We start from the raw sequence: 26,929 nt of genomic DNA on the forward strand, positions 1-26,929 counted from the left end.
GGCTGCGCTGCCGGGGGGGGGGAAGAGGGATTGCGGACGGGATGGGGCCGAGCTGCGGGGCGGGAAGCGCGTGCGGGGCGGGGCAGCGCGGTTTGCGCGCACTGGGGTCTCCAACCCGTTCCCTCCCGCCCCGGACCCCGTCTGAGGATCGTGTCCCACGACGCCCCCGCGGCCCGGAGCACTGCCGGGGGACTACAATTCCCATGGCGCTCTGCGAGGGACAGGAAGTGACGTAGCGGAGCGCGGACACGTGACACAGCGCGCACCGCAGGAGGCGGAGACACGATGAGGCGGGACAAAGATGATTGGCAGATGCAGCTGCCCGTGACCTGCAAGGCAGGAGCGGAACTGGCGGACGGGTCCGGAAGCGGAACGGGTAAAGGCGGAAGTGAGGGCCGGGGCCTGCGAGACGCACCCGCGGCGGGGAGCGGCCCTGCGGGCGGTGAGTGAGGGGCTGCGCTCTGCCCCGCCCGAGGCTCGCGGGTCTCCAGGCCCACTGCTCGGCCCGGCCCGGCGGCTGGCTGCAGCGCCCCTCATCGCGCGGGCCCGGCTCCTGGAGGGTCTGCCTGGCCGGGGCAGGAGCCGAGCGGTGGGGACGGGGCGCGGTCTCGCTGGCGCCGGTCGGCAGTGCGCGCCCCCGTGTTTCGGCCGGGCGCTCAGCGGGTGACGGCGCTGGTCGGTCGGTCGCTTCCCGTGGGGATCCGGCCCTGCCGGCCTCTGGGAGCGGAGCGCTGCCCGCCGGCAGCACCGGGAGGGCTCCGTGCACGGGCTGCTGTGCTGGGCGGGCGGGGCGGCCGCTGCTCGGGCGGCCCTAGGCTGGAACGTTTTCCTTTACGGATAGGGCAGGAGAGGCCCGGCTGCTTGCTGCGGCCTGCTTTTAATAAATGCTTCCTCCCCTGTCTGGTCGTTCTCGTGTTGCTGTGCTACAGCGGTGGCTGCTTGGAGTTTGAATGGGATCTGAGGAAGGCGTGCTGCGTGCAAGGATTGTCCGGCCTTTTGTTGTGGCCAGTCTGTGCTGAGGTGGGCGTAGGAGCTCCAGAAGGCTGGAAGCCAGCTGGGTCCTAGGCAGAGCATGGCCTAAATGAAGACTGTGGCTTTATTTGTTGGAAGTAGTTGTGTAGACCTTTTTGGATTGCTGCTGATGGGAAACACCATCTCTTTGTGCTCTGGGGTGCTTGCGGAATTCAGTGTGGTGGCATAGAGCTGACCTCAGTGCTGCCCTTTCCTTGGAAGGGACCTCGAGCGCGTGGCTCCATGTTTACACACAGCAGCCTCCAGCTGCCTGGCACAGCTGCTGTGTGATCCCACAGAGCCGATCCTGCAGCTGCACGGTGAGCAGCAGGCTGCCCATGGAGGTTCTGTGCTGGCAGCTGCTGCTGTTTCTGGTCATACTCAAGATGCTACTGAGAGCTCTGGTTTCTGAGAGCCGCGTGGTTAATGGCAGCACCTCGCTGTGAGCCAGCCTGCTGGGAAGTTATGGCCCTTCACTTGTTGCTGTTGTGTGCGGCTGTTGGAGCTCTGACCTTGATGGTTTCCAAATGTGTAAGGAAATCAGAGGGAAGAGTACACCGAGATGCTATTTTAAGTCCTATGTGGAACAAGCTGCATCTACTGTACTTAGTTTTTTGTCTGGTGGCTTTCCAAATGCCCAAGCTGCCCTGCTTAAAGCATGACACCTCATGCGGTGTAACGCTGAACTGGAGTCCTGACTCGGCTCCCTGAAGCTTGATTGAGACCATAGAAAGAAAGAAGTTTGATTCATGTTGGTGTGATGTGCCATGCTGTTTGAGTGAACTTCCTTGGAACGTCCCACTGATGCTCATTTGCGCACTGACTTTAAGGCTTTGTGCTCAGGCTAAAAAGTGAAAGCTGTGACTGGAATGGGTGAGGAGTTCAGCAGTGTTTGTAGACTGCTGTAGGGCAGTGTTGGCCTTAAGGCCCTCCTGGAGAGAGGACAGCAGGTAAAGCTAGAGTCTGCACAACCATGTAAGATTAAGAAAAGCCATGTTGGCTTCAATAACTGTGTCTCAGCAGGACGCCCTAACAGTCAACTTCTTCCATAGCAAGTCTACCTCCATAGGCAGTTTTTCCCGCTGAGATACCGTAGGCTAATTCAAACTACGTCCATTTTGAGATAAGGGGCCTGCACTGCCTGGCACTAAGGCTGTTTAAGTAAGGCTTTAATACCCCATCAGGTGAGGGAGCAAGATAAAATGGAAGTTCTGAGGAAGGGTTTCAGTTAGAGAGCAGTACAGGGGGCAGCTAGCTCAACAGGTGGGTGTGGGATGTAGTCAAGTCAAACACTTACCTGGTTTTACTATGGACAGAGTTGGATTTGGGTCACTGCTGTAACAGTGAAGCCAGTAGTTCATTGGGCACCGACTGCAACAAAGCTGAGTAACAGCCTGTATTGCGTGCTTGGCCAAACCTCGAGGTGTGGAGGAGCAGTGATGAGAAGTGAAATTGTCGTCACTGCAGCAAAGCCCTGCATGGGAAGGGGGGGCAGCTCTGTACTGCTCCGGCCCCGCCGCTCATCAGCCCAGTGCTGCTGTGAGGTGCTGGATGGCCACGCATCTCCTTGGGAAGGGAGGGGGAATAGTGCCAAGTCCTTCCAGACACAGGAAGTGAAATGGGAGCGCTTCTGATGAAGTGGGTGTAGCCTGAAGTATTTTGGTCAGCGTGCTGAGAAGAGGGCAGAATGTAGGGATGGCAGAGTCAGCGTTTTTCTTCCCCTGGGATGTGAAGTTTGAAGTCCTCTTATGCAAGTTCTGTGAAATTGTCAGCAACCATGAAAACCTTCCATCTGTGAGCCAGAAACAGCAAATCTTCCTGGAAGAGACGTTATGGGGAATAATAGTGCTCTGTCTAAATCCTGATGTGCATGCTGAATTCTCCTGGGGCACGGGAACGAGCTGTTGGAGTTGTCCTACATAAACAGATAAGAAAACACCGGTTTTCGTGTTTGCTTTGATATGGTAGCGCTCCAAAAAAGGAGCCACTGGAGGCAGGAGATCTTTGTGCAGTCTGGGAAAGATATTATGAAGGTCACTGACTCTGGTGGTGAAGATGGCTGTTTTCTGCTCTGCTGTCTGGTGCTGTCTATGGGTGTGTGTTGCTGGACTTGTGGGCAGAATGAAGTCGAGTCTTTTGAGAGCGTGCAGAGTGAGAAATAGGAGGTATGGGAGCCTTGCCTGCAGGATTACAACTTAGTTCAGCTTTGAGTTGGTCCTCGCAGTAAACTTGAGTATTGTTAACCTGGCAGTGCGTCAGCTTCTGGACACTGGGCGAAGTTCTTGCAGTGCCAAGAATAACTGAACGCAGGCAAGACCTCCGAGGGGGGCTGATATGGGAGCGGGGGATTTTGGTACCTGGGATGCGGGGCTTTGTTCCATACAGCCGGTGAGAAGCCTGTATAAAATGAAGGTGATGCAGAACTCATCTGCAGGAGTTGTGTGCTGCAATTTATGTCTTGCTAACACTTGCTCGGAAGCTGCCGCCTCTCATCCTGCTGCTTTCAAAGCAGTCCTTACAAGCGTGCTGTTTCCATGGCTTGACTGAAGCTGCACTGGAAGCTCGCACGCTTGGGTCTCCATCAGGCTGCTATGGAATGAGCTCGCTTGCTGTGGTGTCAGCAGGTGGGGATGTGGATCACCTACAGGCTCAAATGCTTTCCCAAAGCACAAGGAAGGGCAGGAGCTCGGAACCTCAGCCTGCCCTAATTGCACGTTTCTCTCTTCAGCCCGTGGTGATCTAATAGCACGCTAGCTGCAGTTTTGAAAGCAATTAGTCATGCTGTTCTGCAGAACTAAAACTCCTGCTGGATTAGGCATGGAGCTTCGTTGTAGTGCCAGTGTGGCCAACATGGTAATAACTCCCGGTGCTGCTGCTCGTTCAGCTGCCTGAGCATTCAAAGCTGTGCCTCCAAAGGCCGTATCCCAGTGTAATAGCTTTGCATCTTATCAGCTGCTTTCAGGAACTTGTGGTAAAGGACAATTGCTGAACATCTTTGGAGGGGGGTGAGAGGCCAGCAGAAGGCTGGGGGACATGAGCACCGCAAGGCGCTGTGCCTGAGAGCCAACAGCACAGCAGTGCTGCTGGGGGAGCGAGTCAGAGTGGATCCTTGCTGTTGCTTAACTCAGTGGAACGGCTTCAGTGCCCAGCTGGGAATATTCAAGGTGTTTGAGGTGGCTTTCTTAAACGAATCTGAAATCACAACTTGAGTTTGCTCGTGCTTTGCCCCTGCAGGATGTTCTCTGTGTTCTGCTCAGGAAATGAATGAAGTGCGTGTGGCTGAGGATGGCCTGGAGCCTGCAAAAGTTGGAGTGAGATCCTGGAGATGTTGCTCGGTTCCCAGAGCTGAGGTAGCTGGTTTGTGCTGTGTATGTAGGCTGAGTCACTTGGATGAAGAAAAAGGACAGTTCTCAATAGAGAGTCCTACTAAGAAAAAGGAAATAAAAAGCCAGAGAAGCAGTTTTATAGCTGACTGCTTCAGAGTTAGAGTTTGGCTCTGCAGCTCCCTTTGGCTGTAGAGCTGCAGTCCTTGCCTCATCTTCCAGAGAGCTCTGTTGGGTGCTCGGCTGTTCTGGCTTCCTTTCCTGAGAGGCTCGGAGCAACTTGCCCTGTTCAAGTCTGGCAGATGAGGCTTAATCTCAGCCTCAGCAGAGTTTTCATGGTGCAGTGTTCTGCCTTGGGCTGAGCTTTGAGCCCTGTGGCCCAGGCCAGCCCTCAGCTGGGCTGCTGCCCTGGGAAGCAGCAGGAGCTTCACCTGCCTCTAAACTTGTGCAGGGTTTATTTTGCTCGGAGAGCTTTGTTCATCGAGTTGGGACGTCAGTCATCTCTGTTAAAGGGCAGCTGCTGAGTACGATGGCCAGGATTCAGCTGTCATCGTGGGGCGGTGGGAAGGGCTCTGCTGCTTTCTTGGCTCTGGGTCTCCCAGCTGTGGTTCCTGGTGGGATGATGCCCAGCTGTGCAGCACCTGCAGTGGATTGAGCAGAAACTGGGCTGGTGCCTTGAAATATCAGATGCTGGAGTTTGTTTTGTTTTCGTTCTGCAGATATTGGGAGGCAGATACATGTATTAGAAGCATGTAAAAGAGCTGGTTTTACATTTGCTGCGTTTGCTTGGGACTGTAGACAGCCAACAAAAATGTTAACTGTTTCCTGCTGGAGACTTGATTGCCTCTAAATTGAAATGAATGTGCTCAGGTCTTTGGGCAGGAGGCTCTGCGGAGAAGTTGTGACTTAAAATAGTGGTACAACCTTAGGAGCACATGGCAGAGGTTGATGTAGGTCTGTAGATCGGTGTTCTAAGGCTGTGGCGTGGCAGCTGACAACGGCAGTGACTCGTTCCTTAACAGAGCTGCTGCTCCAGATCTCAGCCTCACTGACCAGAGACCGCTGCTTGTGGGGGGGAGGCACGGCGCCTTGCAGCTGGAGTGTTAGAGCAGATCCAACGTGGAGCTGGCGCTGCTTCTGTGCAGAGCTGCTCCTAAGGCAGCAGTGTGTGTGGAGAGGACTCAGCACGCGTTGCACTGTTGGGGTCGGGCACGGCGTGCTGTGAGCCCATGCAGGCAGCAGCTCTCAGTGGGAGCAAGGCAGCGCAGGCTCCCTGCTGGCGGCTGGCTGCCATTCGGTGGTAGGTGAAGCAAAACCACGCGGTACCTTCAGGGCTGCTTTGCCAAGGAACTCATGTAACGCTGTCAGCTATTTAACAAGATAAATATTTCACTGGGGCTTTTGTCTTGAGTATTTTGGTTGTAAGCCAACGAATCTGCCATGATATCGTTTGTAACACAGCGGAGAGCAGAAGCAGTCCTCTGGTAACTTGATTCTTCTGCCAGCTGCACATAGACCTGCTTGCTCAGTTCTACTGAATTCATGGTAAAAGAAGTCTCTGAAATATAGGTCACAAAACGTGAGGATGTCAACAGGCTCATCTCCTTGCTCTGGGAATCACCCCTATCATGTTTCAGGAGGTCATAGCTCAATTGAGGCATGATTCACGTGGCTGTTAACGTGCAGCATGTTAGTCTGAGGTGGTGACAGAGCTTACCAGTGTGCTGATAGACCGCCCTGGTAAATGAATACAAGGTTAAGCAAGCAAAAGCTGCTGCTTTGCAGTCTTGAGTTAGAGGAGGAACCGCCACAGGCAGAAAATTCCTCAGGTTGGTGCAGATGTGGGGCTTCCATTGCGCCCCTTGAGCCCCGGTGATAGCCGAGCAGCTCCTGGCCAGAACTGCAAAGTGCTGCTTCCTCGCCGTCCAGCACAACCAGCTGCTGCTGTGTGCTTCCTCTCAAGCTTTCTCGTCCTGTCAAAACAGTGCTTGTCCTTCCTGGGATGGGAGGCAGGCTCTGGTCACACGCTGCAGTCGACGGCTGCTCAACAACTTGGGCTTCTCGTGCGTCTCGCTGCTCGTGCGTGGCTCCTCAAGGCCTCTTTCCCACCTGCCTGCTTCAGTGCTTGGTGCTGCTGCACTGCTGTGGCAGTAGTTTTCTGACTGCCTCGCCTGCTGGTCAAAATGATTTCATGCTGAATGTCTCCGTGGATCACTGCATTCTCTGGAGCTTTTGCTCTGAAGCGTAGCTCACGGGACACCATTCCAGGGCTCCTGCTCGTATGAGTGCTGCTTGCTGGGTTCACCCTGAGCAAAAAGGTGTTTCCTTGGAGCTCAGGACATGCTGTGGGGGAACTGCCCGTCAGGTCTTTGTTTGCTGCTTGTCTGTCAAGAAACTTGGGCTGTGAGAGTTGAAGGGAAAGTGGTGATACGGAGCAGATGCGATGAGTTGTAGCATTTGTCACTGACAGGAAGTGGGAGTCATGTTGAATACAGGAAATCTGCTGAGATCTGTGGAACTGCGTGCTTGGAACGTTATCTGCTTGCAGCTGAGAACAGGAATGCAGTTCACTGTGCTTAATGGCTTGGGAGGCACTGAGCTTCACTCGAGGTTATCTGCAGATGTAGAACAGCTCGTCTCACCTCTGTGCTGTGCTTTGCCCAACACCGGAGGTCTGGTGCTGCTCTGTGTGTAGGTGCTGCCCCTGCGTTCAGATAAGTCGTCTAGACTTCTGCTCAGCGATAATTACCTGCGGTGCTGCAGGGGCCGCTGCTTTTGGGCCGGCTGCTCTCAGCTCCTCCGTGCTGCTGCAGGAGGTCTGAGGTGGCCTTGAGGACTGCTTGAAGATGCAGTGTTGAACAGCTTTGTAAGAGGGCCTTCACAGATCTGAGCATAACAACTTGCTCTTGTGATCTGGAGGAGTGTCAGTGCTCTGTAATGGCTTGCATGGGGCCTGCAGACACCTCCATTTCATTGGCAGTCTGAAGCCGCCGCGGGTTGAACTCAGGAGAGGAGGAAGGAGTTCAGGTCAGCTTCGGTTACCTCCCATCACTGAGCAATGTTCTAATGGACAAAGCTCTGACAACCTGATGGCGTGCTGGCTGTTCTGCCTGCCTTGCCCCAGCAAGGTGTGCAGCACGGCACAGTGGAGGTGCTGGAGGGCCTGTGGGGGGGAGCTCCTCTTCCTGCATCCCTGCTCTGAGGATGCTCAGGCTACCTCAGGTGCTGTGGGAGCTGCTGGCTGATAGAAACTGCCTGATGTGCGGCGGTACGTGCAGCCAGTAGCCTTCCACAGTGAGGAGGAGCAACAGCTGCCTGTGCTGATGGAGGCTGAGGGTCAAAACCACCTCTGGAACTGGTAGGGCTGCTCCGGGAGTGTGTCACTAACTCTGACCTCCTCTTCCAGTTGCAACCTGCCTCCAGGTGGATCCGGTGCAGAATCTCCAGCATCCTCATCTCTTGGCACTCCTGCACTTAGGCCACAATGGCAGGTCGAGGTGGAGCCGCCCGACCGAATGGACCGGCTGCTGGGAACAAAATCTGCCAGTTCAAACTCGTCCTCCTGGGGGAGTCGGCGGTGGGGAAATCCAGCCTCGTTCTGCGCTTCGTGAAGGGGCAGTTCCACGAGTACCAGGAGAGCACGATTGGAGGTGAGCGCCGACGCTGGGTGCTGATGGTTAAAAGATGCTGGCCTTGCTAATGCAGCCCGGGCTATCAGCAGCATTAATGGCTATAGATAGGCAGTAATGCTTTAACTCTCGGTCTGCGATTCGTTAGGGTGAAGATCAGTGCATAGAGAGCAGTGCTATGGCAACCACGAGTGCTCTGCCTCTCAGGCATCTTCCAGTATTTGAATTCCTGCTTCTAATTAGAACTGAGTTTATAGCCCTTAATTACGTTTTCTGAACGGGACCTGGGATATCGGTCTTGTTTGTAGCCTGATCAAGTAAACCGTTTCCACAACTCCTTCAGGCCTAGCAGATCTTCAGCTTAAAATAGTCAGTGTGGTGTCACCAATCAAAGGTCAGTCAGCACCCAGCCTTCTGGGCAGTAATGTGAGGAGATGTGTACCGAGGGGCTGCGTCTGTCCCTGTTGTGACCCTTGTGGGGAGTGGGACAGCTTGCAGGCAGGCAAGACTCAGTGCTTTGCCACAGGGGCTGCGTGAGTGACCTGCTGTTCTACCTCAGACCGTGTAGAAGCCTGGTTGTGTTGGGACTGAAATGAAGGTGGCATTGTGCTCACTGGAACGGGAAAAGCACCAGTTCTAAACCAAGGAGCGCAGCGGAACTGGGCTGAGCGCAGCGCTTTGGCAGTGCAGCACTCCTGGAAGCAAATCCCAGGGGTGCTCAGCTGTACTGCGTGATCGGGGTGGTGGCCCCTGGGAAAGGGAGCAGCACTGAATGGCAGGCTGCTTGCTGGCTGCTCGGGGCCACCTCTCTGTTGCTCTCTGGTTCCTGCATGTAAGCAGCTTGTGACGCGGCAGAGCTGTGACTCGCACGGCAGGCGGCGGTGTGCTGGCCTGGCTGGGGCTTCTGCCAGCTCTTGTGCAAAAGCAGATCTGCTCTGAGCTGCTGGCTCTTGCTGCAGGAGCTCTCCAGCTGGAGATGAGGCAAACACCCGTTCTCTTTCAGCTGCCTTCCTAACGCAGACGGTCTGTCTGGATGACACAACGGTGAAGTTTGAGATATGGGACACGGCGGGGCAGGAGCGGTATCACAGCCTGGCCCCCATGTACTACCGAGGTGCCCAGGCCGCCATCGTTGTCTACGACATCACCAACACAGTGAGTACTGCGCCGGGGCCCCCAGGGGCATCTGCCTTTGTATCTGATGCTTCTCCGTTCCCTGGGAGAGTTTTGGGTTTAGGGCTTCTGCAGATGCTGGCCTACAGGTGCCTTGGTCAAACTTTCTCAAGCTCATGGCCACTTCCTTGTTTCTGAGCAAGGCTGTGTAAGCTGATAAAGAATGCTGCTACAAAGTGCTGTAGAGGCAGAATGCTTCTTACAGGAAAGACTTGTTCTAATCATATCTTCGTTGTGCGTTAATAAGAGGCTGCCTTTCCTGACTGCCTCCTGTTTACTTCCAGGACACATTTGTACGAGCCAAGAACTGGGTGAAAGAGTTGCAGAGGCAGGCTAGCCCCAATATTGTAATTGCACTAGCAGGAAACAAGGCAGACCTTGCTACCAAGAGAGCTGTGGACTTCCAGGTAAGTGGGAATCTGGTTTGGCTGCTACCTGAGCAGACAGGAAAGCAGCTCTTTGGTCAGCTCTAGGAGGTGTCTATGTCAAAAATACTTTGAGGAAAAAGTGTGGAAGTTGAGATCGATGCTGCTGAGGACCCCAGGGTGCCCCTTGCCTGCCTTCCTCATGTAGGTTTGTCACAATACTTGTAGCTCTTGTTGCTAACAGTTATGTCAAGTTATGAAGGCCCATAGAGAACAAATTTGTATTATCAACTATTGCTGCCTTACTTATCAGGGGCTGTCTTCATCGGTGTATGGAATGGCATCTTTTAGATAAGCCACCTGAAGCTTGTTTTCTAGTCTTCACGACTCACCTCAAGTTGTCTGAGGCAGATTTCTTAGTAGAAGCTCTTATCTCAAGGACCTGCACCCAGAACTGCTTGCAGCACATTGTGAGGTGTGTGCAACTCCCAGCCAGCCAAAGTACAAGGCGTCAAGTTGCCTGAGTCATAGAGTCCACATGCAGCTCACAACCAACCTGTGCTGCTGTATCCTGGCTCTTCTGCTGGCACTTGAGTCCTGTGCTGCTGTCAGTGCTGTCCCCGGCTGTCCAGGCCAGGCAGGGCTGTGCTGGGCTGGAAGGGCCCAGTTTGGGCTGGGCAGAGGCTGCCTTCAGTCATTAGTATGCCAGCAAATGGAGCGTGTGGGGCCTCCTCCTGGCAGGATGCCTTTATCACTCTAATGTGATTGTTTCTAGGATGCACAAACATATGCAGATGACAACAGCTTGCTGTTCATGGAGACGTCAGCAAAGACAGCGATGAATGTGAATGAAATCTTCATGGCAATAGGTGAGTGTGTGTGTGTGAAAAGGCTGCGTGGAGCAGCTCTGAGCAGCGCAGCCTACTGAAAGCCACAGAATCTGCCAGCCAGGCTCTGAGGCTCTTGCTGGAGTGTGTGTGTGACCAGGTTGCCAGGCCTGTGTGTGAAGTCACCCAGGTGGTGCAAACCGTGCTCCCCCTCTGCCTTTATCTGGGGCGGATGAGGGTGGAGCAGAACTGATGACAGCTCACAGCAGGTTGGATGTTCTTGTGCTGCCGGCAGCGTCCGGCCCTGAGCTCCTGGAGAGGTGGAGGCTTGGGCTGAGCGGAGCTGAGCTCAGCGTGTGATCTGCGGGGGGAGATCGGCCTCTGTAAGAGCAGCCTGCTGATCCTGCTTCTTTCCTAGCCAAGAAACTGCCAAAAAATGAACCCCAGAACGCTCCAGGCGGTCCAGGCAGGAATCGGGTGGTCGACCTTCAGGAGAGCAGCCAGCCCAGCAGGAGCCAGTGCTGCAGCAATTGAGCAGCTGAGCTCACCGGACAGAGCCCCGAAGGACGTGACTGGAACCCACGCTAACAATCGCACTTACCGTAGAGCGGCTGCCAGTGGCTGCTGTGATTTCTCCATCCCTTTCTGATCATAGGCTGGAGGGAGTTCTTCCACCCGCACCTTTCTGTACAAATACTAATTCAATTCTAAGTCTTAAGTCACTTTTTTAATATACGAACTTCTGCTCTTCCCTCTTCCTGCTGGTGGTGGATGCGTGACCTGGTGTCTGCCCTGCCAGCTCTTCCTTCCCACGGGTGAGCGCCAGCAGCACCCAGGTCCCACAGTACTGTAGTTCACTATTGGAAACAAAGGGATATTGAGACTAGAGAACCTGGTGTAGAGTTACCCACGAGTAGAAGCTAGGGCGATGCCAGTACGATGTGCCCAGAACAACCACTGAGGTGTAGCATTATGGGGACAAACTCTGGCTCTTCAGCCTCCTATTGACCAAATCAATTATGAGTATTTTGGGGTGGGGCAGAGGGAAGAAGAACTGATTTCTTCTGTATTTTGTATTGTATGTTTCTTCATGTAACCAATCAGTATCTTGTCAATATAGTACATACAACTAGCTGCCTATTGTCTTTATTTGTGTTGGACTCTAGCATGCCAACTTCTTTTCTATCTCTGGTTCTGTCGTCATGCACTAATCCTGTTGCAACTTTTGCAAAAAAAAAAAAAAAAAAAAAAGAAAAGAAATCTTGTATAGAAAATTGTCTTTTTTTGATGGTTGTGATGCCACTAATGCTAACCCTACTCTGGTGTGAATGCACACGGTTTGCTGATGTACAGAAGTGGGGCAGGGGAAACCTCGGATAACCTGTCAGTGAAAACTGTGTATTGCAAGAGCCTGTAATTCCCCACGGTGTGAAGGGAGGTATTAAAATGGCTTCTCTTGCCAGACTCTAACTGATGTTGGCTGCTGCCTAGTGCCTAATGCAGTGTCTTATGCATACTGGTATTTAAGAGGAACTGTCAAGCTAATCTTCATCACAAACTTCCGTTTTGTGTGATTAAAAGAAAATTTTTATAAACCTACCACGATCAACAACCTTCGTGTTTCTTAACCAGCTCAAGCGAAGGGGGGCGGACCAGAAGGTCCCCGTGTGCCGAGCCAGCTCCGCCAGGGCTCGCCTGTAAGCAGCGCTGTGCCCATCCTTCCCTCGGCAGGGAGCAGCGCGTGCTGTTTGCTCCTCGAGTTCTTGGCCGTGCTTCTGCAGCAGCCGCCTCGGGAGGGAGGAATTCCTGCATGGAGTTGCAGTTGCGCCTGCTGTTAGGAGGAGCTGCGCGGGTTTGCTGTGCTCAGCGGAGCGTGCAGCGGCAAAGTGGAGGTAAACAGCGAGAGCTGTCTGTCGCCATCGCTTGTAGGCTAACAGCTGCAGCAGGAGCTGAGGGGAGGTGGGAGGAGCAGCGTGCGTCGGGCCTGGGGTTTGTGACAGTTGGACAAACGGGTAACGTGCTCAAATATCAGTCAGCAAATGCCTCTGCCCCCGGTGGGCGCTGTCATCACAGGATGCTGATGTGTTTCTGTTCATCTGCTGGAGGAGCTCACAGCCCTCGTGAGGTGTCAGAGATCCCGCTGCTTCCGGGTTGGTTCGTCTGTGCTGCTGGATCCCCAACAGCAAAGAAGGACCTGTTGGATGATGGCCGCCCACTCGCGACTCAACAGCGTTGGGAGCACAGCGAGGTGCTGTTGCCATCTGCTGGTTTCTCGTACAAGTGCTCCTCGCTGACAGGACTTCATTTCTGGCCCGTGCCTCGGGGTCTCCGTCTCCCTGCTGTGGCCGTGATGCTCTCAGGGTCTCCTGCTGCTGCCCCACTGTGCTGTTCAGCTGTGATGGACTCTGGTTTGGGTCTGTGCTCTGCAGAGCCTCTGTGCTGCTGGCACTGTGAGGAAGAGCTGCATGAGCTCAGAGCAGCTTTGGCAAAAACAGGCGTTGTGCCTGCATGCCTGCAGACCTGCCTAGACCTGGCCCCAAGTGCTGCAGCCCGGTTCTGCCCCGCCTGCCGCTGCCACCCCAGAGGGATTCCTGCAGCCCCTTTCTAAGCTGCCTGGGGAGAAAAGTAGCTACGCCTCCACCTAGCATCTTCCAGCTCAGTTGTCTTCCTATTTAGAGGCACTGGTCTGGGCATGAGGGCTGTGGAGACGGTGCAGGAGATGCTGTAGTGTGGGAGAACAGGGAGTTCACCCTGCTCTGAGCAGCACAGGGGGTCTGCTGTCAGCTCTGTAGCACCGAGAGCAGAGAGAGTTGTACCCTCTCCATGCACCCACCAAGAGCCGAGGCCAAGGCTCAGCCACCCCATCGATTATCCCCCCAAAAAGAAGCACAACCGGGTTCTATGCAAAAGGATTTTTTATTGGATACAAAAAGAAGAACGTTCCAGTATAGTGAAAAACACGGTGGATGGAGGACGTCTGGGCTACAGCCCAAGACTCACTGCCGCCTCTGCTGGTCCCGATGCAGACCGCCGTTCCGTCCCATCACGCCTTGGCTTTGCTGACAGCTCCATCCTTGGCTGCCCCGGGCTGCGGAGCCGCGGGGCTCACCTGGATGGGCACGTTCCTCTCAGCAGCAGATGGCAGGGCCAGCCGGGGGGCCTCGATGCGCAGCTGCCCCTCCGGCGACAGGGAGCAGCTCAGCGCCTCGGCGTCCACCTCCTCGGGCACGTCCCACTCGCGCTTCAGCACCTCGTACTTGTAGGAGAAGGAGCCCTTCTCGTCCGTGCTCTGCGTCTCCTTCTGCCCCACCAGCACCACCTTCCTGCCCACCACCTTCACCGACAGCTGCTCGGGGGCGAAGCTCTTCACGTCCTGGCAGACGGAGAAGCCCTCCCCAGAGCCCTGGGCCGGGGCTGCGCTGCTGCTTGGAGCCTGCTCTGCGGTGACGGGTCCGTGGCTGCTCAGGAGCTGCTCGAAGCTGCTCATGAACTGCCGAGCCTTCTCCATCTCCTGCTGCAGCTCGCTGAAGATGGTCTCTGCGTGCGGCCAGAGGGTCCTCACCGTGCCCAGCCGGGTGGCCAGGGAGCTGGAGGCGAATGGAGCGAGGTGCATCCGGCAAAGCATCGTTGTTGATGATGATGATGTTGTTGTTGTTGTTGTTGTTGTTGCTGCTGCTGCTGCTGCTGCTGCTGCTGCTCTCAGCTCTTTGCTCTCAGCTGTTTCCTCTCCGGGAGTTGGGAGCGCTGTGCTCCGGCTCCGGCGCCCGCGGCTTTTATTTCCCCTCCCGGGAGGCGGGGCCTCGGCCCGTGGATGCCGTCACCTTCGGGAGAAGAGCGCGGTTCTTTCTGGCCCGTTCCAGCTCATTCTTGTTACTCATCGCAGAGGTGAGGCACCTCTTACCTCACGGCCCACATACCTTCGCTCTTACTCTTGCAGCTCTGCTCTCCTGAATTATAATTAGCAGCATCACCTCAGCCTCCGAGCGGGATGCCCGAGCCGCCCCTGCCAAAAATCCGTGGCCTTTCTGCTTCCCGGCAGGGAGCGGGGCCGGACTCCCCTCCTGGCTGCCCTCCCTTCCCCTCGGCCCATTCCCCCCCGCCCCATTCTCAGGACCCCCCTGCAGCAATGCGTCCCCCCCGCCGGGGCGCCGTCGGGACCCCACGGGACACACCGAAGCAAACCCTGCCCGCCCCACGCAGGGTGCGCAGACGCTGCGTTCAGGGCTGCACGGAGTCCCGAACGTGGGGGTGGGTCTGGAAAGTGCGAGAGCCGTCGGGCAGCGGTGACACCATCGGGGTGGGACTGTCCCTGCGCGGCGTGACCCGCGCTGCAGTGTGGGGCTGCGGGAGGGCTTTGTTTGCCCCCTCGGCCGGCGGTGCCGCGTGCTGCATCACGGTGGCTTTGCAGAAACCCGAGCCTCGCCGGTGACTGCAGCTCCCTATTTGCGGAGGGTGACTCGGCCCCAGAAGCAGGCGCTGCTATTTTGGCCGGCGGATAATCAGCCGCGCAAAAATAGGCGATGGCTCCAGGAGGGTGCGTGGGGAGAGAGCGTTCTGGAAGGGGCACACCCCTGGGAAGAAGAGGATAAAACCCCGCGTCCCGGCGGCAGCCCAGCACCGCTCCAGCCCTGCGCACAGCCTCAGACGCAGCACCACAGAGATGCTTTGCCGCCTGCACTTCATGCCGCCCACCTCCGGGTCTCTGTTCCCATGGCTGGGACCCGTCCGCACCCTCTGGCCGCACCCGGGCACCCTCTTTGCTGAACTGGAAAGGGAGATACGGATGGAAATGGAAAGGGCTCGGCAGTTCATGAGCAGCTTCGAGCAGCTCCTGAGCAGCGGGAGCAGCTCCAACCGCGTCAGTATCGAGCGGGCACCGAGCAGCAGCGCGGCTCTGACCCAGGGCTCCGGGGAGGGCTTCTCCGTCTGCCAGGACGTGAAGGACTTCGCCCCCGAGCAGCTGTCGGTGAAGGTGGTGGGCAGGAAGGTGGTGCTGGTGGGGCAGAAGGAGACGCAGAGCACGGACGAGAAGGGCTCCTTCTCCTACAAGTACGAGGTGCTGAAGCGCGAGTGGGACGTGCCCGAGGAGGTGGACGCCGAGGCGCTGAGCTGCTCCCTGTCCAGCGAGGGGCAACTGCGCATCGAGGCCCCTCGGCTGGCCCTGCCGCCGCCGAACGAGAGGAACGTGCCCATCCAGCTGCCAGCAGCAGCGGCACAGCCGGTGGCCAACGTCGAGGACGGAGCAGAGAGAGCCAAGGCGTGATGGAGCAGCTCGGGGCCGGGCTGAGCCCGGTGCTGGGGCACCGCCGGCCGCAGAGCGGGGCTGTGCCGGCCCTGACGGGGGGGGATCTCTGGCCAAAGCGTGTAGATTTTTTTGATATGTAATAAACGTCCCTGACTTTTACATATACGGCTCGTGTGTTTGCCGGTTTGGCCTCGCTGTGCTCGCGCAGCGGGACGGCCATCCCGAGAGCTGCACTGCGCTGCAGAGGGCGCATCCCCGGCACGTCTCCCCATGCTGCCCTGGTGGAGAGAGGCGGCCGGGGGGCTCCCGCTCACGCACAGCGACACGAATACGGAGAGCCCTCGGGGACGCTGCGCTGGGCTCCTCGGGAAGGCGCCGGGACGCTCGCCGCGCTGCCGGGCCGGGGACAGCAGCCGTGCCCCCCCGCACCGCCCCGCCGCTGCTCGCACCTTCCAGGCGCTGCGGGGCTCCCCCCGAAGGACGCTCCGCCAAACCGCGCCCATTCGCGGGGCTGCGGGCGGAGCCGCTCCATGTATGGGCAGACGGGCTCCGTCCGCTCCGTATCTGCCGGCCGTGGGTGCGGCAGCGCTCCGAATTTGGCGGCGCGGCGGATCCGTTCCCGCGGTCCCGGGCTCCGGGCCGGCGCCCCCCGCTGAGCTTCGGCCCCGCGTTACCGGCGGAGCCCCGGGATGGGCCCGCAGGGAGCCTCCTTCGTGCCGGGACGCCGCGCTCGGAGCGCCCGGCCGCCAGCCCGGCTCCCGTGCGGGGGTGCGGAGCGCCGTGCGCCGTCCCGGTAACGCCGCGCTCAGCCCTCCCCGCTGCGAGCCGCCGCTCCCGGCGTGCCCGGCGCGCAGGCGCAGTGAGCTCGGAGCGCACGCCGGGCCCGGCATGGCGGAGCCGGAGGCCGCGCAACCCGGGAGGCCCCCGCCGGCTCCGGGAACGGCGGCGGCGCAGAACGCCGGGGCGGGGAGCGGGGGAACGGCTCCGGGAGGAGCGGGCGGGGCGGCTTCCAGCGATCCGGCGCGGCCCGGGCTCAGCCAGCAGCAGCGGGCGAGTCAGCGCAAGGCGCAGGTGCGGGGCTTCCCCCGCGGCAAGAAGCTGGAGAAGCTGGGGGTGTTTTCGGCCTGCAAGGTGGGCGCGGGGCGCGGGGGCGAAGATGCGGGAGGGGATGCGGGGCTGCGCGCGGGCGGGGGGCACGCGATCCTGAGCCGGATCCGGGGAGAGCGTTCAGCGTTGGGCTGCGACGGTCTGAGGCTTTTGGACGGTGGGTGGGTGAAGCCGCTCAGCCGTCTGCTGGCTGCGTCGCGCGCTGGGCTGCTGCGCGATGGCCTCTCGCATCCCTCCTGCAGGCTAACGATGCCTGCAAGTGCAACGGCTGGAAGAACCCCAACCCTCCCACCGCCCCACGCATGGACCTGCAGCAGCCGGTGACCAACCTGAGCGAGCCCTGCCGCAGCTGTGGCCACGCGTTGGGTAGCCCCCCCCCCCCCCCCCCCCCGGCCCAGCTGCGGGGACCCCCGGGAGGGGGAGCCGTGCCCCCCCCTCACCACGTGCTGTCTCTGCCGCAGCCGACCACGTGTCCCACCTGGAGAATGTCTCGGAGGAGGAGATCAACAGACTGCTGGGCATGGTGGTGGATGTGGAGAACCTCTTCATGTCAGTGCACAAGGAGGAGGACACGGACACCAAGCAGGTCTATTTCTACCTGTTCAAGGTGCGTCCGTCTGTCCTGCTGGTCACCCTCTGCCCGACCTGCAGGCAGCTGCGCTCTGTGAGCCCCGTTTCAAAGCTGCAGAGCTGCTGTGTCCAATCTCCCAGGAAGGGAGGTGCCCGGGAAGGAGCGGGCATTGAGGTGGTGATGGTGTCCCATGGGGTCTTCGCAGCTCCTCAGGAAGTGCATCCTGCAGATGAGCCAGCCGGTGGTTGAGGGGTCGCTGGGGAGCCCCCCGTTTGAGAAACCCAACATCGAGCAGGTGAGGCCGCTGTGGGCTGTGCTGGGGACTTGAGCTGGGGACAGGCTGGGCTGAAAACCCTAAATCGAGCAAACACAGCGGCATTTTGGCATCATGGTGACTCCACGCACTGTGTTGCAAACTCACGGAGCTCTCAGCTTTGTCACTGAGAGTGGAAAATGTGAGCGCATGATGGTGGCGGTGGCGGCCCTTCTGCTCCCGCTGCTTCTCCAGGCCTCCTGCTTGGATCTTGGAGGTGCCTGTGGGCAGCTGGGCTCTGCGGTGCGGTGACCCACGGCCCTGGCGCTTCCCAACCCACTCCTCTCCCCCAGGGGGTCCTGAACTTCGTGCAGTACAAGTTCAGCCACCTCCCCCCCAAGGAGCGGCAGACGATGTATGAGCTCTCCAAGATGTTCCTGCTCTGCCTCAACTACTGGAAGCTGGAGACGCCGTCGCAGTTCCGGCAGCGCTCGCAGAACGATGACGTGGCCACCTACAAGGTCAACTACACCAGGTGAGGGGGGGGCCACCTCTGCCTGGGTCTTTCAGCAGCACTGCTGCTGAGGGTCCCAGCCCCAGGAGCGCACGCTCTCTCCCGCAGGTGGCTGTGCTACTGCCACGTGCCGCAGAGCTGCGACAGCCTTCCCCGCTACGAGACCACGCACGTCTTTGGGCGCAGCCTCCTCAAGTCCATCTTCACCGTCACCCGCCGGCAGCTGCTGGAGAAGTTCCGGGTGGAGAAGGACAAGCTGGTGCCGGAGAAGCGCACGCTGATCCTCACCCACTTCCCCAAGTAGGTGCCTGGCACGGGGCTGCCGTCTGCGCGGCCGTTTCCCCTGCGCTCCCCTCGGGGCTGTGTGCACCCAGCTCAGCACGCTGCTCCCCGCCAGGTTCCTGTCCATGCTGGAGGAGGAGATCTATGGTGAGAACTCGCCCATATGGGAGGCGGATTTCACTGTGCCAGCTGCGGAGGGCGCCCAGCTGGTGTCGCGCCCAGGTATCGTAGGGCGATGGGTGGGCTGGTGCTGTCACTGCTGCAGCGTGGATGGGCTTCCTTGTACTTATGGCTGTCTGCTCTCCTGCAGCCACCGTCAGTGCCGTCACAGTGCCCACCGCACCGCTCTTCAGCAAGAAGCTCAGCAGCAGCAGCTTGGCCACGAGCATGGACACCGGCACGCCGGAGCCTCTGCCAGGTAGGGCAGTGCAGGGGGCGGGAGCAGCCCCAGCCCAGTGCTGGGGGCTCTGCCTGACGAGCTGCGTGCTGCCCCAGGGGAGAAGCGGAAGCTGCCTGAGAGCCTGACGCTGGAGGATGCCAAGAGGATCCGCGTGATGGGCGACATCCCCATGGAGCTGGTGAACGAGGTGATGCTGACCATCACCGACCCCGCTGCCATGCTGGGCCCTGAGGTACGGCTGGGGAGGCAGGCGGGGACGGCACCGCCGTGGGGCGCAGCTCGTGGGGTGCTGGCATCTCGGGGGCTCTGAGGTCCTGGGGCCGGGGGGGGCTCAGCTGCCCCCTATGCAGACCAGCCTGTTGTCGGCCAATGCGGCGCGGGATGAGACCGCCCGGCTGGAGGAGCGCCGCGGCATCATCGAGTTCCACGTCATTGGCAACTCGCTCTCGCAGAAGTCCAACAAGAAGATCCTGATGTGGCTGGTGGGCCTGCAGAACGTCTTCTCGCACCAGCTGCCCCGTATGCCCAAGGAGTACATCACCCGCCTCGTCTTCGACCCGTGGGTGCTGGGGGCTGCGGGGGCTGCGTGGGGCTCCCCCCGTCTCACTGTCGGTTTGGCCGCAGGAAGCACAAGACCTTGGCGCTCATCAAGGACGGCCGTGTGATTGGGGGCATCTGCTTCCGCATGTTCCCCACCCAGGGCTTCACCGAGATCGTTTTCTGTGCCGTGACATCCAATGAGCAAGTGAAGGTGAGGCCATAACCCGCCTGGGAGGGCTTACAGGCTGCCTTGGGGGTGTGAGGACCCCGTCTCATGGCAGCCCCCCCAGGGCTACGGGACACACCTGATGAACCACCTGAAGGAGTACCACATCAAGCACAACATCCTCTACTTCCTCACCTACGCCGATGAGTACGCCATTGGCTACTTCAAGAAGCAGGTGGGTTCCTCTCCCTGCTGCTCCCCCCAGCCTGACCCTCCATCCCTGAGTTCCCTCCCACTTCTCCCCTCCCAGGGCTTCTCCAAGGACATCAAGGTCCCCAAGAGCCGCTACCTGGGCTACATCAAGGACTACGAGGGGGCAACCTTGATGGAGTGTGAGCTGAACCCCCGCATCCCCTATACTGAGCTCTCCCACATCATCAAAAAGCAGAAGGAGGTACCTTTGACTCCCCCAGAAGCGAGGGGATGGAGTGTGCCAGCCTTTGGGAACCATCCCTCAGCCAGCCCTGCAGCCGTGCTCACAGGATCACTGCAGTGCCATTTGGGGAAGGGCTGCTCCTGGCTGTTGCTCTGGGTCTGTCGGGGTCTCATGTCCCGCAGTGCGTGCTGATGTGCCACTTTCCCATTGCAGATCATCAAGAAGCTGATTGAGAGGAAGCAAGCACAGATCCGCAAGGTCTACCCTGGCCTGACCTGCTTCAAGGAGGGCGTGCGGCAGATCCCCATCGAGAGCGTCCCTGGCATCCGTGAGCTCTCCATGCTGTCGGGGGGGGGGGTTGGCAGGGCTCATCCAGACCTCTTGGTGAGGAGCATTGTGCTGTGTGTATGGGGGCAGCCTCTGGTGATGCTGAGCCTTTCCTTCCAGGAGAAACGGGTTGGAAACCACTGGGGAAGGAAAAGGGGTGAGTGAGGGGTACTGGAGCTGTGGGCTCCTGCTCTGTGCCACCCCTGGCCCTCCAGCAGTAGCCTTGTACTGGGGTGCAGGAGCCTCGTGCTGATGGGCTCTGCTCTGCCGTGCAGGAAGGAGCTGAAGGATCCGGACCAGCTGTACAACACCCTGAAGAACCTCCTGGCCCAGATCAAGGTGCGGGGTGGCTGTGCGCTCCTATGCCATCCCTCCTGCTGTCCCTGGGAGGGGATGGCCGGGTGTCCCTGGCACGGCTCTGCCTCGGCTGTGGGCACAGGGCAGACGCTGCAGTAACTCTGCCCCTCTGCCCCCAGACTCACCCCAGCGCATGGCCCTTCATGGAGCCGGTGAAGAAGTCGGAGGCGCCGGACTACTATGAAATCATCCGCTTCCCCATTGGTGGGTGCCTGGGGACTGTGGGGTAACGGGGGATTGCAGTGTGCCCCAAAGCAGTGCTGGGCAGGGGGTGTCCCAGGGGGCGAGCCGGGCAGCAGAATGGGACCCTTCAGGGACCCCCTGACTGTGGCTGGTGGCGGGAGGGGGACCTACCTGCAGGGCTGGGGGCAATGAGATGTGATGGGGCCCAACTCCTTCCCACCCCCAGACCTGAAGACCATGACCGAGCGACTGAAGAACCGCTACTACGTCACCAAGAAGCTGTTCATCGCCGACCTGCAGCGCATCATCACCAACTGCCGCGAGTACAACCCGCCCGACAGCGACTACTGCAAGTGTGCCAACACTCTGGAGAAGTTCTTCTACTTCAAGCTGAAGGAAGGGGGGCTCATCGACAAGTAGGGGGTGGTCTGGATGTGCCGTGGCTGTCACGACCCCCCCTGCTCCCGTTGGCGGGGAGGGGCAGGGCTGCTGCCGCCCCCAGAGGGGCCATCCGGGATGCGGCCCCGTTCTGTGGGCAGGGGCTGCTGCTGGGCGTGCTGCTGCTGCTGCTGGGGAAGGGGGGGTGGGCAGCTGCGGTGCTGCCAGTCCCTCTCTCGGGGGTTGTGGAAGGGGGGGCTGCAGCGGGGCTGCCTCCCCCCCCAGGGTTGTGCCTTCTGCCCCCGCTCGGTGCCAGGGCAGGGGCACACAAGTGCTTTGGTTCTGCACGGACCTCAGCCCCTGCTCCTGTCCGTGCACGGGCAGCGCCGGCCCCTCTTCTTGAATGTACTGTGGGGCACCTCCCTGGCCACCCCCAGACTGCAGGGCAGAGGTGCTGAGCTGGGGGATGTCCCTCCTCCTGCTGCCTCTGTCAGCTCTTCCCTCCTGCAGGAGCACAGCCTTCTGCTCTCCCCCCACTGCTTGTAGCCCTGCAGGGAGCGGTGGGGGCTCTTCCAGCTCCTTGCTGTGGTTGGGGGCCTACCCCCCCCCTTCCCCTTGCTGTCCTGCAGCCCCGGGGTTGGGGCTGGCTGTTTGCATCCCTCCTTGTGCCCGTACATCTATGGGAGCTGTGCTGGGGTGCATCCCACATAGCGTTAATGTCTCCTCCTCCCCCGTCCCGCATTCGGTCGACTGCTGCCTTACCCCCGTGCTGTCCTTGCTGTGTGAACTCTGGTGCTGCTCTACAGGCTCACTGGCCTTGCTGGGGTGGGACCAGACCCTGTCCCACTGTTCGCGTCACCCATTCCATGTGACTCTTTTATTTGCATTGGTTTTGTTTCTTTTTTTAATTCTTTTTTTTTTATTTTTTAATTAAATGTACTTGTGCAGAGCCAGCTGTCCCTGTGCCTGACCGTGCGGCAGGACCGGGGGGGGCTGAACTCGGTGCCTGGGGGGGGGCAGGGGGTCAGAGGATGGGCAGTGGTTGGGGCGCACGGTGCCGATATGGAGCCGCCCCCGGAGCGCGATGACGCCGCGGAGCTCCGCCTGCTTTCGGTTTCTGTTCAGGTCCGAGGCTCCCGGCTGGGGGGCGGCCCGGAGGCGGCGGGGGTGCGGCGCTGTGCGGCACGGCCCTGCCGGGGCTCCCCCTCCCAGCGCAGCTCGGCACGGCGGGCGGCCCCGCTTTCCTTTCGCGACCTCCGTTCCTCCGTACTCCGTTCCCCAGCCGGGACTCGGCGATGGAGCTCCGCGGATACCAACTGGAGGCGGTGGTCCCGGCCCTGGGCGGCCGTAACAGCATCGTGTGGCTGCCCACGGGCGCCGGCAAGACCCGCGCGGCCGTGCACGTCTGCAGGCGGCACCTGGAGGGGCGGCGGGGCGGCCGGGTGGCCGTGCTGGTCAACAAGGTGCCCGAGGACCCCGCAGCCCCAGGGACGGCGGGGCCACGTCCGGGACTGACGAGGTTTTGGGTGCCCCTCAGGTGCACCTGGTGCAGCAGCACTTGGAGAAGGAGTTCCACGTCCTGCGCGATGCCTTCAAAGTGGCAGCGGTCAGCGGGGACAGCAGCCATAAATGCTTCTTCGGGCAGCTGGCGAAGGGCAGCGATGTGGTCATCTGCACGGCGCAGATCCTGCAGAACGCGCTGCTCAGCAGGGAGGAGGAGGCGCACGTGGAGCTGACAGGTGGGTGTGGGGCCCCACGGCCGGGCTGGGGGCTGCCCTGGGATGAGCGGCTCACCCCGCTGCCCTGCTTTGCCCGCACAGATTTCTCCCTGCTGGTGATAGATGAGTGCCACCACACTCACAAGGAAGCCGTCTACAACAAAATCATGCTGAGTTACCTGCAGAAGAAGCTCAGCGGGCAGCGGGACCTGCCGCAGATCCTGGGCCTGACAGCATCCCTTGGCACCGGGGGGGAAACTTCCTTCAAAGGGGCTGTGGAGCACATCCTGCAGGTGGGTGCTGCTCCCGGCTCCTGAGCTTCTGGGGCTCCAAATGGGGTGGGTTCTGGCGTCCTGCTGTGCACTGCATGGTGCTGGGCTGCCAGGCCTCAGGGCTGCCTGTGGGGCTCTCCCCTTTCAGATCTGCGCCAACTTGGACACCGAGGTGATCACATCAGCACAGAAGCACACACAGCACCTGCAGAGCCATGTGCCCCAGCCCAGGAAGCAGTACGACCTGTGCCAGGAGAGAGTGCTGGTGAGAGGTGGTGGGTTGAGCCCACAGTGCTGCTCCCTGTGACCCCAAAGCTCTCATTTGCTGCTGAGCCGGGGGTCTCCCCTGGCTGTTTTGTGCTCACCCCCCACATGGATTAGGCCAACTGCAGGAATCAGCTCACCCAGAGCCCACCTGGGTCCTACCTTGCAAACCACCGCAACCCCGCTGGCTGTGCCAGAGCAATATCCCCAATCCATGGGTCCTGAGCCCGCTCTGCCCTCAGGACCCCTTTGGCCAACGGCTGAAAAAGATCATGGCACAGATCCAGGAGCACATGGAGATGCCCGGACTGCCACAGGACTTTGGCACGCAGCTGTACGAGCAGCGCATCGTGGAGCTGGAGAACAGAGGTGAGGAACTCGCCCAGGTGAGGGTCCTGGGGGGTGACGGGCTGGTGGGGCGGGATGTGACCTCGCCGTCACTGTTCTTTGCCAGCGGCAGAGAGGTTTTGTCGCAAGACGCGGGTGTGCGCGCTGCACCTGCGCAGGTACAACGATGCACTGCTGATCAACGACGCCGTGCGCATGATGGACGCCTTCCAGTGCCTGCAGCAGTTCTATGCTGATGAGAGGGACACAAAGGACCCCACTGAGCGCTTCCTGGCCAACACCTTTGAGGGTAAAGGAGAGGTGGAGGGGAGCAGCAGGGCGGTGCAGGCTGCTCAGCCCTCACACCCACCTCTCTGCACAGAGAACAGGGCCACACTGCTGGCGCTGGCCGGAGACCAGCGCTACGAGAACCCCCGGCTGAGCAAACTGGAGGAGATCCTGCAGGAGCACTTCCAGCCCCCGGGGTCATCTTGTGGCATTGTCTTCACCAAGACGCGGCAGAGCGCACACAGCCTGCTCCGCTGGTTTCACGACACGGCCCGGCTGTGCAGGCGGCACATCAGGGCGGCCGTGCTCACCGGGACCGGCTACAGCAACCAGGCCAAGGGCATGACCCAGGTGAGGGGCCCAGGGTGTGCACGGCCCCACTGCACTCCAGGGCAGTGCTGATGATGGGATGGAACTGGGTGGGGATCCGGCCCGACCCCTCTCTGCACGCTCTGTGCGTGCCGTGGGTGCTGATAGGAGCTCGGATCCGTGCGCGGCCCTCGGTCCTGGGGTGCCACTGAAGTGTCCTCCCTTCTCTCCCCAGAATGAGCAGCAGGATGTGATCGCACTGTTCCGCAGCGGAGAGCTCAACCTGCTCTTTTCCACCAGTGTGGCCGAGGAGGGCCTGGACATCCCTGAGTGCAACATTGTGGTGCGCTACAGGCTGATGACCAACGAGATTGCCATGGTGCAGGTATCACCCTGGATCCCCCCCGCCTTGAGGCGCCTGGGTGGCACCTGGGGACCCCCACACACCCCTGGTGCCTACTGACAGCTCTCGGGGTGAGCCCAGCCCTGGCACAGCATTGCCCATGGAGCTGCAGGGTGCAGGAGGAGCACTCTGCCCTGCCCTGTGCATCCTGTGGTGTGAGAGGCTCAGCCGTGCCGCAGTGTTTGTTCTCTCTGCTGCAGGCCCGGGGTCGTGCCCGTGCCCAGAACAGTGTGTACTCTGTCCTCACCAAAGCCAGCAGCCGGGAGGTGTTCCGGGAGCAGCTCAATGAGAAACTGGTGGAGCTCATGGAGAGGGCCATCAGCGCAGTGCAAGCCATGCCTGAGCGGGAGTACCGCCTGAAGGTGAGCGCAGGGAAGGCTGCACTGCTCCTTCCTGCGTCTGCCCGTGGGCAAAGCCCTCTGCACACTGATTTTAGGTGCCTGCTCTCCCCTTGAGGCAGTGCTGGCTTCTGGAGAGGGACAGTAGGAACTGTATGGCACAGCACGTCTCTGTCCTTCCATGCAGCTTGTCCTCCCTGTGATGCTGCGTCTCTCTATGGCCACGTCTCTTACTGCACCTGTGGCCTGTCTGTGTGTCATCCTTGCTGACCCCATCCTCCTGCCTGTCTGCCCTCCCTGCAGATCCTGGAGTTGCAGAGAAATGCTGTTCTCAGCTGGAAAGTGAAGGAAGACAGGAGCAGCGAGAGGCAGCAGCTGCACGACCCGGATGACGTTTATTTCCACTGTGTCAACTGCAACAAGGCTGTGTGCCGCGGCAGCGACATCCGCACAGTGGAGGCCATGCACCACGTGAACATCAACCCCAACTTCAGGTAGGAGGGGACGGGCAGAGTCCAGAGGTCAGAGCTGAGCTCTGCCCAGAGCAGGGGGGTGGCTGCTGCCTGCTCCTCCTTGGGGACACTGGTCCGGGGAGGTCACAGGGGCTGTGTGGGACTGCGGGAGAGCTGAGTTTTGTCCCAGGACCACCCCCTTCAGGGCGTCTTTTGTTTCCTTTCTTATAGGTTTTATTACACAGTCTTACCTGGGAAAATGCACTTTGAGCGGACATTCAGGGACTGGGAGCCCGGGTGCCGCATTGTGTGCAGTGAGTGCAGGCAGGTGAGCTCCTGGGCCGTCACTCAGCCACGCAGCAAGAAACAGGAGCTGCGTTTCCCTTTGGCTGTGGGTGCTGCACGCGTGGAACGCTGTCAGGGCAGCTCCTAAGGGGGGGTGTGCTGGGAGCGAGGAGCTGCCTCCAGCTTTCAGGCATGGGGCCAGGTGCGAGGTCCTGCAGCCCAGGGTTGTGTCACCACGTGTGTGAGTGTCCCCTCCCTGTCCACACAGGAGTGGGGAATGGAGATGATCTACCGGAACGTGACGTTACCCATCCTCAGCATCAAAAACTTTGTGGTGGTGACCCCGGATGAGAAGAAGAAGTACAAGAAGTGGAGCAGAGTGACGTTCCCCATCGAGGAGTTCAGCTACCTGGAGTACTGCTCCAGCACCCAGGACGAGTCCCTGTAGTGCCGGCTCACTCAGGGCTGCTCCCAGGCCACACCTGGGGCGGGGGGAACCTTTCCATCGCCTTTGAGACACGACATCACTTCAAGCTCTGCAGGCGGCTGCACCTCTCTGCTCTCTGCAGCCGCAATCCTGCGGGAGTGAGCGCAGAACTCTGCTAACGGCCTTGCGGGGCCGGGACGGGGCAGCCCGTGCCCCCGCTACCGGACAGCGGCTGCCGTCCCTGCGGTGCTGGGGCTGCTCCCGCGGCGCCGCATCCACGCAGCGAACCGACGGCCCGCGTGCGATCCGGCGTGCGTCTGCTTTATGAAGGCGGGCATCCGGCGTAGTCAAGGCTCGCGGTCCGTATCTGCAAAGCTGTGCGCGGTCTCTTCCCCGTGCGAGCCGGGCTCGGGTCAAAGAACGCGTTGCTCCGTTTGTGCTCCCGCCCCGCTCGTTCTTCCCGTCCGTCCCCGCTGTGCTCTCCCGCCGGCGGTCGCTAGAGGGAAACCCGCTCCCGTTCCGCTGCGGGCGCCGTGCGGGGCCGCCCCGGGGGCTCGGCTTCGTGCGGGAGCGGCGGCCGCCGTGGGGCTCAGCCCAAATTCTGGGGGGGTCCCTGAGGGCAGCGCGAAGCCGCGCTCCCGCTTCGCAGAAACCGGGTAATGAGGCCGCGTGAGTTATTTGGAGCTCTTTGTGGGCTGCGGTGCCCTCTCCCCAGGATAAGGCCCCTCTGCGGGGACCCCAGATCATTTTGCTAAGCTT

The 26,929-nt window shown here is 59.9% G+C and overlaps 5 protein-coding genes across 6 annotated transcripts; 4 read left to right on the plus strand and 1 right to left on the minus strand.

Annotated features, from left to right (window-relative positions):
- The first annotated feature begins 356 nt into the window (after positions 1-356).
- RAB5C (RAB5C, member RAS oncogene family) lies at positions 357-11,927 on the plus strand. Its single transcript, XM_042887608.1, has 6 exons — positions 357-442; positions 7,741-7,984; positions 8,967-9,118; positions 9,421-9,543; positions 10,277-10,370; positions 10,747-11,927. The coding sequence occupies exons 2-6, from the start codon at positions 7,819-7,821 to the stop codon at positions 10,860-10,862; spliced, it is 651 nt and encodes a 216-aa protein (XP_042743542.1). The 5' UTR covers positions 357-442; positions 7,741-7,818; the 3' UTR covers positions 10,863-11,927.
- A 1,298-nt stretch (positions 11,928-13,225) lies between these two features.
- On the minus strand, positions 13,226-14,192 carry HSPB9 (heat shock protein family B (small) member 9). Its single transcript, XM_042887588.1, has one exon. The coding sequence runs from the start codon at positions 13,951-13,953 to the stop codon at positions 13,372-13,374; it is 582 nt and encodes a 193-aa protein (XP_042743522.1). The 5' UTR covers positions 13,954-14,192; the 3' UTR covers positions 13,226-13,371.
- A 600-nt stretch (positions 14,193-14,792) lies between these two features.
- Positions 14,793-15,732, plus strand: LOC122188909 (heat shock protein 30C-like). Its single transcript, XM_042887587.1, has one exon. It carries the CDS (start codon positions 14,989-14,991, stop codon positions 15,589-15,591), a length of 603 nt encoding a protein of 200 aa, XP_042743521.1. The 5' UTR covers positions 14,793-14,988; the 3' UTR covers positions 15,592-15,732.
- Positions 15,733-16,461: 729 nt separating this feature from the next.
- On the plus strand, positions 16,462-22,036 carry KAT2A (lysine acetyltransferase 2A). 2 transcript variants are annotated; one of them, XM_042887579.1, is made up of 18 exons: positions 16,462-16,704; positions 16,923-17,046; positions 17,142-17,287; positions 17,457-17,546; positions 17,858-18,039; positions 18,127-18,318; positions 18,416-18,522; positions 18,611-18,718; positions 18,796-18,932; positions 19,051-19,259; positions 19,325-19,451; positions 19,531-19,641; positions 19,717-19,860; positions 20,056-20,170; positions 20,290-20,326; positions 20,445-20,508; positions 20,646-20,730; positions 20,936-22,036. In XM_042887579.1, the coding sequence occupies exons 1-18, from the start codon at positions 16,462-16,464 to the stop codon at positions 21,127-21,129; spliced, it is 2,415 nt and encodes an 804-aa protein (XP_042743513.1). In that variant the 3' UTR covers positions 21,130-22,036. The 2 variants fall into 2 exon arrangements, with proteins under 2 accessions (XP_042743513.1, XP_042743514.1); XM_042887580.1 differs by having other exon boundaries at positions 19,153-19,259.
- A 256-nt stretch (positions 22,037-22,292) lies between these two features.
- DHX58 (DExH-box helicase 58) lies at positions 22,293-26,605 on the plus strand. Its single transcript, XM_042887581.1, has 12 exons — positions 22,293-22,550; positions 22,625-22,826; positions 22,908-23,098; positions 23,226-23,342; positions 23,584-23,710; positions 23,796-23,978; positions 24,051-24,307; positions 24,501-24,650; positions 24,869-25,030; positions 25,310-25,500; positions 25,690-25,786; positions 26,012-26,605. The coding sequence occupies exons 1-12, from the start codon at positions 22,383-22,385 to the stop codon at positions 26,189-26,191; spliced, it is 2,025 nt and encodes a 674-aa protein (XP_042743515.1). The 5' UTR covers positions 22,293-22,382; the 3' UTR covers positions 26,192-26,605.
- The last annotated feature ends 324 nt before the right edge of the window (positions 26,606-26,929 follow it).

This window comes from Lagopus leucura, unplaced genomic scaffold (assembly GCF_019238085.1).
Source record: "Lagopus leucura isolate 7727_CA_CO unplaced genomic scaffold, USGS_WTPT01 Super-Scaffold_100094, whole genome shotgun sequence".
Taxonomy (NCBI): Eukaryota; Metazoa; Chordata; class Aves; order Galliformes; family Phasianidae; genus Lagopus; species Lagopus leucura.

Coding starts and splice junctions, on each gene's coding strand:
- RAB5C (XM_042887608.1), top strand. CDS start 7,819: ATGGCAGGTCGAGGTGGAGCCGCCCGACCGAATGGACCGGCTGCTGGG. Junction 7,985..8,966: donor CCAGGAGAGCACGATTGGAG/GTGAGCGCCGAC, acceptor GTTCTCTTTCAG/CTGCCTTCCTAACGCAGACG. Junction 9,119..9,420: donor TCTACGACATCACCAACACA/GTGAGTACTGCG, acceptor GTTTACTTCCAG/GACACATTTGTACGAGCCAA.
- HSPB9 (XM_042887588.1), bottom strand. CDS start 13,953: ATGCTTTGCCGGATGCACCTCGCTCCATTCGCCTCCAGCTCCCTGGCC.
- DHX58 (XM_042887581.1), top strand. CDS start 22,383: ATGGAGCTCCGCGGATACCAACTGGAGGCGGTGGTCCCGGCCCTGGGC. Junction 23,343..23,583: donor TGTGCCAGGAGAGAGTGCTG/GTGAGAGGTGGT, acceptor CTCTGCCCTCAG/GACCCCTTTGGCCAACGGCT. Junction 23,979..24,050: donor CCTGGCCAACACCTTTGAGG/GTAAAGGAGAGG, acceptor CTCTCTGCACAG/AGAACAGGGCCACACTGCTG.
- LOC122188909 (XM_042887587.1), top strand. CDS start 14,989: ATGCTTTGCCGCCTGCACTTCATGCCGCCCACCTCCGGGTCTCTGTTC.
- KAT2A (XM_042887579.1), top strand. CDS start 16,462: ATGGCGGAGCCGGAGGCCGCGCAACCCGGGAGGCCCCCGCCGGCTCCG. Junction 18,319..18,415: donor ATCCTCACCCACTTCCCCAA/GTAGGTGCCTGG, acceptor GCTCCCCGCCAG/GTTCCTGTCCATGCTGGAGG. Junction 18,719..18,795: donor CACGCCGGAGCCTCTGCCAG/GTAGGGCAGTGC, acceptor GTGCTGCCCCAG/GGGAGAAGCGGAAGCTGCCT.